The following is a 13,994-nucleotide window of genomic DNA, read 5'->3' as shown; positions in this document are numbered from 1 at the left end:
CCTACAAACCATTACAACCAGGTATTTGTATCAGTTGGCCAATTCCAACAGTGACTCATTGATATTATAGTCAGAGGATACTACACTTTTTTGTTTTGTGAAGTGCAAAATTGTACATTTCTGAGCATATAGAGCAAGTTGCCAATCTCTGCACTATGTTGAAATCTTATCAAGATATGACTGAATAGTTACGCAGCTTCTTTCAGATAGTACTTATTTATACAGAACTGCATGATCTGCTAAAAGCCTGATTTTACTATTAATATTGACTGCAGTGTCATTAATGTACAATACAAACAGCAAGGGTCCCATCACATTTCCCTGGGGCACATTCAAAGTTAATTCTACATCTGATGATCACCCTCCATCCAAGATAACATACTGTGTTCTCCCTATCAAAAAGTCTTCAAGCTAGTCACAAATTTCACTTGATACCCCATATGACTGTACTTTTGATAATATGTGTAGATCCACTACTGAGTCAAATGCTTTTCGAAAATCAAGAAATACTGCATCTACCTGGCTGCCTTGATCCAAAGCTGTCAGTATGTCATGTAAGAAAAGTGCAAGTTGGGTTTCACATGATCTATGTTTTCAAAATTCATGCTGGCTGGTATTGAGGAGGTCATTCTGTTCAAGATACCTCATTATGTCTGAACTCAGAATATGTTCTAAGACTCAACAAAAAATCGATATCAAGGATACTGTTTGGGAGTTTTGTGGATCATTTCTACTACCCTTCTTGTACACGGGTATGAATATTGCTTTTTCCAAGAACTAGGCACAGGTTTGGCTTTGACGAATCTATGATATAGTTAGAAGAGGGGCCAACACAGCTGCAAATTCAGTATAGAATCTGACAGGGATTCCATTGGGCCATGGAATTGTTCAATTTTAATGATTTCAGCTGTTTCTCAACACCGCTGACATTAATACTTGTTTCATTCATCTTTTCAGTAGTATGAGGATTAAATTGGAGCATTTCACCTGGGTTTTCCATTGTAAAGGAACATTTGAAAACAGAGTTAAGCATTTTAGCATTTGCTTGGCTACCCTCAATTTCAGTTCCTGTCTCATTCAGTAGGGAGACTAATAGCCTTTACATATGACCAGAAATTCTCTGGGTTCTGTGAAACATCATTTGATAATATTCTGCTACAGTAGTCACTGAACGCTTCAAACAATGCTCTCTTGACAGCCAAACACGTTTCATTCATCATCTCTCTATCTATAGCTCTACATCTTGTTTTACACACATTATGCAGTAATCGCCAAAATGGCTCTGAGCACTATGGGACTTAACTCCTGAGGTCATCAGTCCCCTAGAACTTAGAACTACTTAAACCTAACTAACCTAAGGACATCACACACATCCATGCCCGAGGCAGGCTTCGAACCTGCGACCGTAGCAGTCGCGCCGTTCCGGACTGTAGCGTCTAGAACCGCTCGTCCACTCCGGCTGGCCAGTAATCTCCATTTCTTTACAGTGACTGCATACCATGGAGGTTCCCTACCATTATGAACTGTTCTACTGGATACATATCTATCCACTGTGTGGTCACCTATTCTTTGAAACTTGAGCCAGAGTTCCTCCACATGCTCCTGCCCTCTGATGAATGTTTCAAGTCCCTAAATGAGATATGACACTACTGGTTTTTTATGTAGTTTACTGAACATATGTATCTTTCTGCTTGTTTTAATTGTCCTTTGTACTTGGGTAATCATTGCTGCAACAACTGTGTCATGGTCACTGATACGAGTTTCAATATAGACATCCGCAAAGAGGACAGGTCTATTTGTTGCCATTAGATCCAATATATTTATATCATGAGTGAGGTTCCTAACTATCTGTTCTAGGTAGTTTTCACGGAAGGCATTCGGTAAAGTTTCACAGGATGTCTTATCACCACTAACAAAGCTGTAATTTTTCCAATTAATTGTTGGATGATTATAATCTCCACCAATAATGATTGGGGAACTTACGTATAAGCGAACTAATGTTTTCTCTAAAGTTTTCAGTTAAATTGGTGATGAAGATGATATGTGGTCATATTAGCAGTGCTTCCAATTATTGTGCTCCATGTAAGGCCAAAAAGCAATCAGTGAATAAAATTCAAACTTACTAAATATGGAAACAGGCAATCCACAAAAATTGTTAATAGACTTACAAATCTCAGGTAAAACAAAACGGATAAAGAAGCTTCTGTGTCACTTAACAACTGAGATGCATATATAGTTCCTGGATCTCCTCCATTACAGTATCATGTAAGTGTGTAGCCAGAAAAATTTACTTTTTGATTACTATTTCATTGAATACTGACATAATTTTTTTGCTTAGACACTTTCAATCAGTTTGGATTCTTAAGTAAAGTGAAAATCCACTGAGTATCCACTGAGCTTCTGTTCCAAGTTCACAGGCCTTTTTTTCTTTTGGGTCACTCTGTGCAGCTCACACACACATCAAGCCACCTGCATGTACTTGGTTTGCCCAAGTCCAACCTACACCAAATCCTCCATGATGGAGTTAAGCCTACAGCCTACATAAATGAAACACATTATGCCCATCTCATCTACCTGCTGGGCATGTCTGATGTTAGTAGTTGTCTGGAATGCAAATGGCACCCAGACTGGGGGGAGGGAGGGGCTTAAGGGCACTAAATTCTCAAGTTGTAGCACACACATTTCTGATGCCTTACACAGAAGATTTATTCTCCAAACTACAAGTAGGCGAGTGCTACACCAAAGACAATCTGACTGATGCATGTTTACAATTTCCACTTGGAATTTTCCATGCCCCCGTCATCTTTCAATGCTGTTGAAAATGGCTGATAATCAATTTTCCTGCGTGTTGCAATTATCCTGGTTCACAATTGTCAAGGGGCTAATACATGTGAAGATATGGGGAACATTTACACAATAGTAACTATATTGTAGAATGTGAACCAGAGAAGCAATCTAAAGAAATGTCACTTTTCCAACAATCTATGGAATACCTAAATGGCAATAATCACCAAAAAGGATATTCTTCCCATCTGATAGAATGTAAAAGCCATCAAGAGTATGCTTCCACCCCGCAACATGACTACAATCCTTGATGGAAAAAGTAAAATATTAGAACAGATTCACTGCCAATTTATCAATGGAAAACTGACCAGACTATCAACTTGAAACCATTTTCTTGAGGGTGGGGGTGGGGGTGAGGGGGGGGGGGGAGAGAAAAAAGAAAAAGACTGAAGCAGGAAGTTCATATAAAATGAAAACAGTGTGCAAGGCACTTTGAGAGAGGACGGGAAATGAAATGATTGGAAAATGAGTCAAAAGGACACAAGCTACCAGTGTAATGAGCATTAAGTCACAATGAGTAAACAACAATGCTTCAAAATATGAAAGGCCCCTAAATATGATTTCTGTGCATAAAATAAACACTACATTTCATTGTTAAATATTTTTGTGTAAAAGTCCATCTTTGCTTCTAAAAATTCTGTGCATGCACCATGGGCCAGTTTTTTTTTCCCTCAAAAACAATGGTAATAAGAGTAGAACATAGCACACCACTTTCAACTAGAAAGTATGACTTTATGATTAATGTAAATGTCACTTCCATACTATGAACTTTCTAAGACTTACTGTAGCTTAAGATACGGTAAAAAATGGTAAGGCTTTTCAGCACAGCTTTGCAGGACCTAATATTTTAAGCAAAGAAAAATGGTTTCATAACTCTAGAATGGAAGAAACAATAGAAAGTACATGAAATAATTCTAAACTGACAACAGGTGACTAGAAAACACAAACTCCTGACAACTGCTGATAATTAATTGTTTGAAATTTTTACAGCAAGGATGATAACTGAACCCAAGGAGAAAAAGGTGTAATTAAAAAAGAAATACGAAAAGCTACAATGGAGAAACAAATTGTGCAAATGGAGGGAAAAGATAGAAATTATTGAAAAATGAGATCACACAGCGAAAGAATACAACATGAATACAACTGTCAAAACAATCAGAGGCTCACACAAGGTCTCATAAATGGTATGGTATACTGTCAGTCTGTCAACACTTACAAATGTAGAGGTGACCCTTTACATAAAAGTTTCCAGACATTTTATCTTGCATATTTAATATCTTATCACTTTGTCAAGGTCAGATGCAATCAATTTGCATTCTGCCATCATTATGATGGAGTGTGAACTAAAGCAAATCCCGATCTTTGGCAGTTGTTAGTTGCCACAGATGACATGCCCCTGGCTCATTTGAACAATCCTATTGTATGAGGGTATGGTTACATTCACAAAACTGCAGTTTGAAACATACCAATGACATCTACTGTTTTATTTTGTGACTGAGGACATTGCTATTCCCCTTACAGTTTATCATTCCACAGATTCGCTAAATCAATTGCCAAGGTATCGTATATAAATTATTACACCACTTTAAACTCAAACGTATGATACCTGCAACTCCTGGAACCCAATATTCGAATTGTGTTGCAGTTAAAAGTCATGTATATAGAAGAGTGGAATGGGCATCATTAACTGCCTGTGGCAATCTCATGTGGTTGTACATCAAGTTTTCCTGGACACAACATATTAACCTTTCTCCCTGGAAGTGTCACAAATATTAAATGATGCCCTAATTGTTTCAGTCACTGTGGAAAAGGGGAACAAGGGAAGACTATGAATGAGAATGTAGATCAAAACTGAAGATTCTTACATAAAATTGCTATTATGGGAGATGCAACAATAGCAGACTTTCAATTTTAGTACTGCTGGTGCAAGCTACCACTGCCGCCCCTCCCCCTTCCCCCTCCCACACACACACCATTCAAACATACAAGAAAAACTACATAACTTTTGGAATTGTTACTTCCCTTCTCAGGAAAGAAAGAGGAACAAATTGGAGAATTTTGAAAAAGGAGGGGCAGGTCATTAAGAGGGTTCCCTCTGTTCTGAAGACAAGGATAAAGGAGGAGGTGTTCAGAGACACAAGGATGAAGGAAGAGGTGTTAGAGAGAGAAGGTAGTCCCTCTCATTCTCAGGTTTTAGGGATCTGCTCCTCCTCTTGAAGTTTCCCTAATGTATCCCTCCTTCCTCCTGTGGAAGGAACTAACATTTCCACAAGCTAGACTGTTTCTTGTACAGTTAGGTTTGTGTATAGTTAATACTAAAAATTTCGACTCCTAAATGTTAGTGCTGGCCAGCCTTTCCGTCTTGTAATTTTATAGTTTCCTCAAGTTAACTTTCCTTCTGATACAGTATTACTTTTTCTTTACTTTTGGAACATTAAATGTGTTCCACATAATGATCTGCACAACAGATCATCCTAGTTAGTTACCCTAGCATCCATCCTAAAATGCTCTCTTACATATAGTCTCTCTCATTAATCTCTGGATTCTTGTTTTTAATCAAAGAAAGGTTTGTCAGATACAGCTACAAGTTCGATAGATGGCTCTGCCGCGAAGTGGAAGGGATACAGAAAGGAGAGTTTGAAGGCAAGTGGTACAGCAAATGCAATCAAGTCCCATCTGTAGAGAGTTTACAATGTTGATATTGCACTAATAATCTACGAGGCAGGAGCCTGAAAATAAAAGAAGTTTACCTGTGTGGTTCTGGCCCACGATGTCGAGGTGGAGGCTGATGGCGGCCCAGCACTATACGGTATTGGACCGTATGTGTATTGGCACGTAAATGACGCAAATTATCAGCTTGACAGGCAGCCCACTCTGTTATGTCATATATTGCACCATCCATGCATGCATAGTAATGCCACAGGAAACCAAGCATAGAACTCTCTGCCCAAATGTCTCCCTAAAATCAAGAATGAAGTACGGTTATCATAGAAAGCGATTTCTCAACATCACATCAGCTTACATTTTTACAAACATGCCTGTGACAACTTGGAAACACAGTCCATTAAACAAATGGATTTGATGATTTCACTTCAAATATCTGGCTGGTCTTCATGCATTATGTTACAATAATGAGGCCAGGAAAAAAATGATTTTTGAGTATCAAACAACAGAAAATCCAGAATGAGATAACAACATTATGAAAAGGATCCATTGCTACTTATTAAACACACACATACACGGTTGTCTCGGTGTGCTAAGGTCTGACTGTAACTGCGTCCAAAGTGAGCAGCAGTCTATGGCGGGGTGGGCAGTGGGGCTAAAGGAGATGCTTGGGTTGGGAAGGGGAAGGGATAGCAGGTTAGGGGTGGGGGAAGATGCTAGTGCTGCCTGTGGAAGGGTGCACAGACATGGTGGGGACAGGATAGTGGGTTGCTAAATGTGGCATCACGAAGCTACACTTGGGAGGGTGGTGACAAATGGGAGGGAATAGAAGTAGAGAAGGGCAACGACCACACACGTGGGCTGGCGGGATAGAAGGGTTGATGAATTTAAAACATTTGGGTGCTAACCAGTGCGTACATCAACGTCCTTTCTCAAGATCATTGTACTGGTGTATGAGTAGTTACCCTTGTTAAAACAAAAGGCAAAGGCCAAAAAATTACAGCTATTCATATACAATCTGCGGTGTTTCTATTCATACTGCTTCATACATTAACAACATAAATAAAACAGTGAATGCCTTTAAAGTGGCTGGTTGAACATGGATATGACAGAATGAGCCATTCATTCAAAAAAACATTATAGCCATTATCCAATTAAACTGGGTCGGAATCCTGATGCAATACAAAATGTCAACAATTTCCTTATTATTATTTTCCTCCTCATCCTTTCATCATCATCACCGACATGGAAGTCACCCAATGTGGCGTCACCTGAAATAAGACTAGCAACCCGGCAACCGAACTTCTCTGGATGGTCCTTTCGGTCAACAATGCCACAGAATCATTTTTCAGTTTTGTCAATGTGTGAGTTTCGCATCAAAATTCAGACCAATGTACTTCCCCACCACACTGCTTCCCAGGTATTGTTTCATGTAACTTTTTCCTGTTCCCAAAATTAGAATCAATGATGAAAGAATATATTTTGATGACGTCAAGGAGAACTCGTCAATGGTACTGAAGGATATTCCAACAAAAGCTTTCTGAGATTACATCTCAAAATGTAACCACAACTATTGCAACTGAGTGAATAGAGGAGGTATATACTTTGAAATAAGAAGGGACTTAACACCTGTAATAAACTAAAAATATAATTAACAATAAATTTGGTTATTGTTTAACAGATCAGTTACAATATTTATAAATGATCTGAAGGATAATGTCAAAAGTTCCAAGAGGTTGTTCGCAGACAAAGCTCTTCCTAAAGTCAAAATGCTAGAAAATTACAGTGAAATTATGGATGATACAGCACTCTCATAAACTGATAGCTCATAAAAGATCATAGCACGTGTTGCTATACTGATTTGACATTCAAGAGAGACCAAGCGAGAATGACAGTTCTCATTTATTCTTCATGTATTCTTACATTTACATTATTGCTAGCACCCTTTCATTCACGACTTCCAAGGCACTGCCAAGCCACAACATCAAACTATAAGAGAGTCTCACAGCAGATGGAGGCATGCATTCACCATCGTGCCTTGTCGATATGCTGAGGTGACTTAGTTTTCATCAGTTTGACTTCCTTTTCATCAGTCTGCACATACAGCAAACCAGAGCACACAGTGGGATGTCCCACACTTAATATCAACCTAAACAACATTTTCGTTTTCCATGAACATCTTTTGTTGGCCTAAGTGGTTAGAAGTGGAATATGTTATTTGGCAGAATCACCATGTAACACCACACAACACACAACTGAAACTGTAAATGCACAATGGCAAGTTGTAACAACACAAGTCACAGCACCACTTAATGATAACAGATAGTTACAGAGACGTTCCAAGATATATTCTACACCGTATTTGTGTAGTGAACGTGCCCTCTGTGGATGGTGGATGTGACATCAGGCGAGTGCTGCAGGAACAGGCTCTGAAAGCAAGAAGCAGGCATTCTGTTGCTGGCAGCCACGAGGACAACACATTTGTACAATGTGGAACTAGACAATGTGTTTTAACAAAAGTGTTCAATGTACGTGAAACTTTTATTTCAATCCATCATCACTTAAATTCAAATATTTAAGTTATTATTTTAAAAATCTGAATAGAACTTTGTAACATGTGGGTTTGATGTGGACATGTCTGAAAAAATCACAGGCAAACCCTGAGTCGTGATTAAGGTAATATGAGTGAAACCAGAACAGTATGCAGGCAAAGAGAAATTTGAGACAAATGATATGATTTCTAAAAGACATCATATATCTACAAAGACAGCACAAGCAATGGCAGGTTTGGCGACAATAAGCTGCCAATGTAACCTCATGGCACTACTGATCACCATCATCATCATCATCATCAGCAGCAGCAGCAGCAGCAGCAGCAGCTACAGGACAGTGGGGAGTCCAGCAAGCAAGTGCTGCAGCCACACAGCAGCTGCAACTGCAACAGCAACCTACCAGCTTTGTGTGTGTTGTGGGAAACAGAAGGACACCTAAAGACAAGTATAAATGGTGAAAAGTGAACTATCTAGCATAGAGATGTTTTTTCAAAACTTGTACTGCGATTAGTGAGAATATAAAAGTTAATAAATCAACTGGAAATTGTGTTAACAAAGTCCCCAGTGTCTGTAAATCTTCAGAGAACGAAAGCAGTGTAGAGACCCTAAACAGCATTGAAATGAAAGTAGATCCTGTAAATTTAACACTGTAATCTCTAGCAAATACCATTTAGGTGAAATTAAACAGAGTATAAAAGATCAAGCAGCTGATTTTAAGAAAAGCATCCAGTCCATGGGAAATATTTTGTGGAAGGGAGAAACTGACACTAAGAACAAGCTGAAGTCTGAGATAAAAAGTAGCTCAAGCAATTACATAAGATTTAACGGCAAGGTATGGGGGTGCGATAGATAGGGTAGATGATAAGACAGAAGCTGAATGTTCCCTATTAGAGCTGGATAAAGGAGAACATTTGCAGCAGCGAAATAAATTAAATGTATTTGTGAGAGTGACTACAACAGAGAGTAACATGTACATTGACGTAGATCAAAACTCTGTAGTTTCACCCGTAAAAACTATTTATTTTAAGTGCAATGCTGATTATGGCAGAGCTGATAGTGATTCAGATAAAGATGTATCTGTTTTTTTTTTTAATCATGTCAGAAAATGTTGATGTTGCAGAAATGTTTCTAGTAGTGAAATTTGATACAACAGCTGCAGAAATTTTTCTAGTAGTGAAACTCAATACAGCAGCCGAGATAAAAGTAGATGATACTGTGGAACCAAAGGTGTTAATATCAAATGTGGGGGCACCATTGGAAACTGTTACACAATGTCAAATAGGGAAAGCTATTAATGCTACTGAATTGACGGGAACGAATGATTTTTATGAACTGATTAAGAGGTTGCAGGGAGGAAATGATATTGAAAAGCTAATGAATTCAAGTTTTCCAATGATTTGTTGTGTAAAGTAAATCAGAAAAGGTCACAGAAGGAGACATAAGAAATATATGGAAGTGAATTGGAAATAGGGCTTTTGGAAACGTGATGCGGACAAATTATTGTTGTTCTTGAAAAGACAGCTTGGATGGATGCAATTTAGTCCATCAAAATGCAGAAGATTCAGAATCAAATTTTACGAACTCTGTGAAAGCAGCAGTGGGTATGCACGGGACTTTGTTGTTTACACTGGAAAGGACACTAATCAGGGTAACCACAACTCAGAAGAAACAATAATGATTCAAATTGTTTTGGAGCTTGCAGAATATCTACTTAAAAAAGGCACTGCATTTATCTTGACAACCGACATGCAAGTCCAGATTTGATGGACAAACTAATTGCCAATAATACTGCTGTTGTTGTTGTTGACACAATGTGGCAAGACAGGAAGGGATCCCCTGGCTTCGTACAAAAGGAAAAACTGAAGAAAAGACAGTACATAACAGGGTACAAAGGCAGGCAGATGGTACTGAAATGGAAAGACAAAAGAGATATTGTAATGTCAGCATCTTCCATGACGCCACATTTTTTAAATGTACACTTGAAGAAGGGAAACATTCACAGGCCACATGTTGTTGCTGATTATGACAAGAATATGGAAGGCACGGATAGGTGCAATTCTCACACCCAAACCTCCAGACGTCAGACACTCAGATCGGTACCAGATGTTGTATGCCGATAGAAGTACCAACCAAAACTCTGATTCAGTTTGTACTGTGTGCTGTCGTCCAGCATAATGGGCATAAACATTAGTTAAAAGGAACACCAGAACTACAAAGCACAGGAAAAGCATAACTGTGAGTAACCAATATGTGTAGTTTCCATGGGGAAATTTGTAGAGCATTAGAGCCTCATACCAAGGGTTCTGGTTTCTAATCCCAATGATGACAATTTTTTACTGTATTATGCTTGAAAGTGTTACATATGTCTATTAATACTTCCACAAGTGTGATGCAGTTGTTTCTTTATTCTACTGTTCCAACTCTTTATGTTTCTTCTGTGAAACTACAAATGCACTATCTGCTTCATCATGAGTGGTGTCTGTTCTGTTGCACATGCCTGGCAGAACACCACACTTATCTATACAAATGGAATCCATAGGTTTGCTACTTTCAACAAATGGGGTGAAAGCAGACTGCCAAAAGAACATTGCTGCAAATTCCAAAAAGTGCTTTCATGCTTTCACATGTCAAGAAAATGTTCTCCCTTATAACAGTTTCACATGTAAAAAAAGTGGGGTTCAAATGCAAGACCTTCGGTATGACAACCTCATGCTCTACCAACTCACCCATCTGAGATCTACAGTACAATCATTCTCAGATATGCTTTTCCTGTATATAGTTCTGTGTTACTTTTAATTAACATTTACGCATGTTCTACTGGACAACAGCACATAGCACGAACTAAATGGGTGTTTTGATTGACACTTTATCAGTGTACAACATTTGGTACCAATCTGACTGTCAGGCATCTGGAGGTTTGCATGTCAGTTGCAGAAGAAATTTTTTAATCATTGTTTTAAATAGAACTTTTCTTGTAAAACTTATGTTTTTGGGATAGAATATTTATCCCACATTAAACTGTTTTGAAGACTAAACAGTAAGTTACACATACTTAAATGCAAATGTACAGGAAAAACAAACAATGGAAACTTCAGCTTGCAATAACAACAATATAAGGAATGTGACAGATTGCCAATCACTGTAAAGATGACCCGCACTGAGTTACAGACAGGCACAATGAAAAGACTGTTACACGTGCAGCTACTGGCAAAGCCTTCCTCAGCAAACACACATTCACACAAGCAAGCACACCTCACACACACTTGGCCGCCACCAATGGTAGCTCCAACTGGAATGTGAATGTCACATGAATAGCCATCTGGAGTGTGGTGGGGAAGGGGAAGAGATAGCAGGATACAGATGGGGGGAGAGAAGAACTCTGTCTGGCATGGTATGCAGGGACTAGACATTGCCAGATACAGTGTCAGGAAGTCCCTGATGGGTGGGGGAGGGGGGGGGGGGGTTGGCTGGTTGGTTGGTTTGTGGGATTAAAGGGACCAGACTGCTACGGTCATCGGTCCCTTTTTCCAAAACTTAAAAACACCTACACAGAATAAAAATGAACAACAGAAAAGATGAATGATGACACAGGACAAGAAAGACTTAGACAGAGACCAGACAAAAGGAATTAAAATCACACTGAGTGTGACAGTGGTTGGCCGACCATAGACACAAAAAAGGAAAAGCCAACCATCGAGAAACACACTAAAAACTCAGACTAAAATCGTAGGCCAAAGGCCAGAATCAATACAAAAAGGACAAACACTTAGATTAAGTGATAAAAGCCCCTGCCCAAATAAAACGCAAAACTAAGCCTGCCATAGCAATGTCATCTTTTAAAAGGGCAGGGAACATATCAGGCAGCGCAAATGTCTGCCTGAGCACAGTTAAAAGGGGACAGGGCAACAAAATGTGGACCACTGTCAAAGCCAACCCGCAGAGACATAGAGGCGGGTCCTCATGGCGCAGTAAATGGCTGTGTGTCAAGCGGGTGTGGCCAATGCAGAGCCGACAAAGGACTACGGAGTCCCTGCGAGTGGCTTGCATGGATGACCGCCACACATCCATCATCTCCTCGATAGGACGGAGTATTTTTGGTCTGGTCAGGTTGCGCCATTCAGTGTCCCAAAGTTCAAATACTTTACGACGTAAGATCACTCGCAAATCAGTCTCCGAGAGGCCAATGTCCATAGATGGATTATTGGTGGCCTGTTTGGCCAGGTGGTCAACATGTTCATTGGCGGGTATCCCAATATGGCCTGCGGTCCACACAAAGACCACAGAGTGGCCGCAACGGGCAAGAGTATGGAGGGACTCCTGGGTAGCCATCACCAGACGAGAGCGAGGGAAACACTGGTCGATAGCTCGTAAACCGCTCAGGGAGTCGCTACAGATAATGGACTCACCTGAGCAGAAGCGGATATACTCTAGCGCACGAGAGATGGCGACCAGCTCAGCAGTGAAAACGCTGCACCCAGCTGGCAATGAATATTGTTCGTAAAGGTCCCCTAGTCAGAGCATAACCGACACGACCATCGAACCGTCAGTGTAAACAACGCCAGAGCCCTGATACGTGGCAAGCATGGAAAGAAAGCAGTGGTGGAAGGCCTTCGGAGGGACTGAGTCCTTCGGGCCCTGTGCCAATTCAAGCTGAAGGCAAGGGCGGGGCACGCACCACGCGGATGTATGCGGAGGGGCCCGGAGGAAGAGGGAAAACCCCAAGCCCGGAGAGAAGCTCTCTGATGTGGACCGCGATCGAACAACCCGAGCGGGGCCAACGGTCTGGGAGATGGACGACCGACTGAGGGAACAGGAGACGATAATTAGAATGCCCGGGCGAGCTACACACATGCGTAGCATAAGCAGCCAGTAAACGTTGGCGCCGTAACCGCAGTGGAGGGACACCTGCCTCCACAAGTGTGCTGTCCACAGGGCTGGTCCGGAAAGCACCAGTGGCAAGTCGGATTCTGCTGTGAAGGATTGGGTCCAGCACCTGCAACGCAGAAGGGGATGCTGAACCATAAGCCAGGCTCCCATAATCAAGACGGGACTGGATTAATGCCTGGTAGAGCTGTAAAAGGGTAGATCGGTTCGCGCCCCAGCTGGTGTGGCTCAAGCATCACAGAGCTTTAAGATGCCGCCAACACATCTGTTTAAGCTGCCGAATATGTGGGAGCCAAGTCAACCGGGAATCAAAAACCACACCCAGAAATCGATGTGTCTCCACCACAGCAAGAGGTTCACCATCAAGATAAAGCTGCGGCTCAGGGTGAACAGTGCGTCGCTGCAGAAATGCATAACACAGGTCTTGGCAGCCGAAAATTGGAAGCCATGCGCTACAGCCCAAGACTGCGTGTTGCGGATAGCGCCCTGCAGCTGACGTTCAGCAGTTGCAATGCCAATGGAGCTATAGTAGAGGCAGAAGTTGTCAGCATACAAGGAAGCCGAGACAGACATTCCCATCACCGCAGAGAGCCCGTTAATTGCAATTAAAAACAGGCAGACACTCAGGGGGGGGCATTGCGACGGAAACTCACCCTCAACCCAGATACGGTTGTAAAGGTCGAGGAGGCATCGCTGGCAGTCCCACCGAGAGGTGTTTCAGCATCTGCAGTGGATGTGATTTTGCCCGGGAGCTGTATCAGGGCAAGCAGCTAGGGCACTGGGGAGTTTCCACTCAGTGAATGGGACATTGTAGGATTCAGGATGGCGGGTGTGAAATGAAAGGTTCTGATGTCCCAACCACTCTTTAATGGAGCGGAAGGCCAGTGGGTAATTCACAGATGCGGAACTGAGAGCAAAATGGTCTGCTAAGCGGTTTGCGATTATGTCGGAGTCAGTACAAATTGCCCCATTCAGTGACAGTGCAGGGATGCTGACAGGGGTCCGATAACCATAGAGGTATCTAATCTTGGCCCAGACCTGCGATGGAGA

General features: G+C 41.2%; 1 protein-coding gene across 1 annotated transcript in view; it reads right to left on the bottom strand.

The window, feature by feature from the left end:
- The window catches only part of LOC126182244 (uncharacterized), a 218,222-nt gene that overhangs the window by 33,262 nt on the left and 170,966 nt on the right, over positions 1-13,994 (bottom strand). The window contains exon 9 of the mRNA XM_049924834.1: positions 5,595-5,803. Within this exon, the coding sequence (XP_049780791.1) occupies positions 5,595-5,803 (209 nt within the window). The remainder of the gene's footprint in view (positions 1-5,594; positions 5,804-13,994) is intronic.

This window comes from Schistocerca cancellata, chromosome 1 (assembly GCF_023864275.1).
Source record: "Schistocerca cancellata isolate TAMUIC-IGC-003103 chromosome 1, iqSchCanc2.1, whole genome shotgun sequence".
Lineage (NCBI taxonomy): Eukaryota > Metazoa > Arthropoda > Insecta > Orthoptera > Acrididae > Schistocerca > Schistocerca cancellata.
Note: the sequence above shows the minus strand (reverse complement) of the source record. Positions and strands in the feature narration are given on the sequence as shown.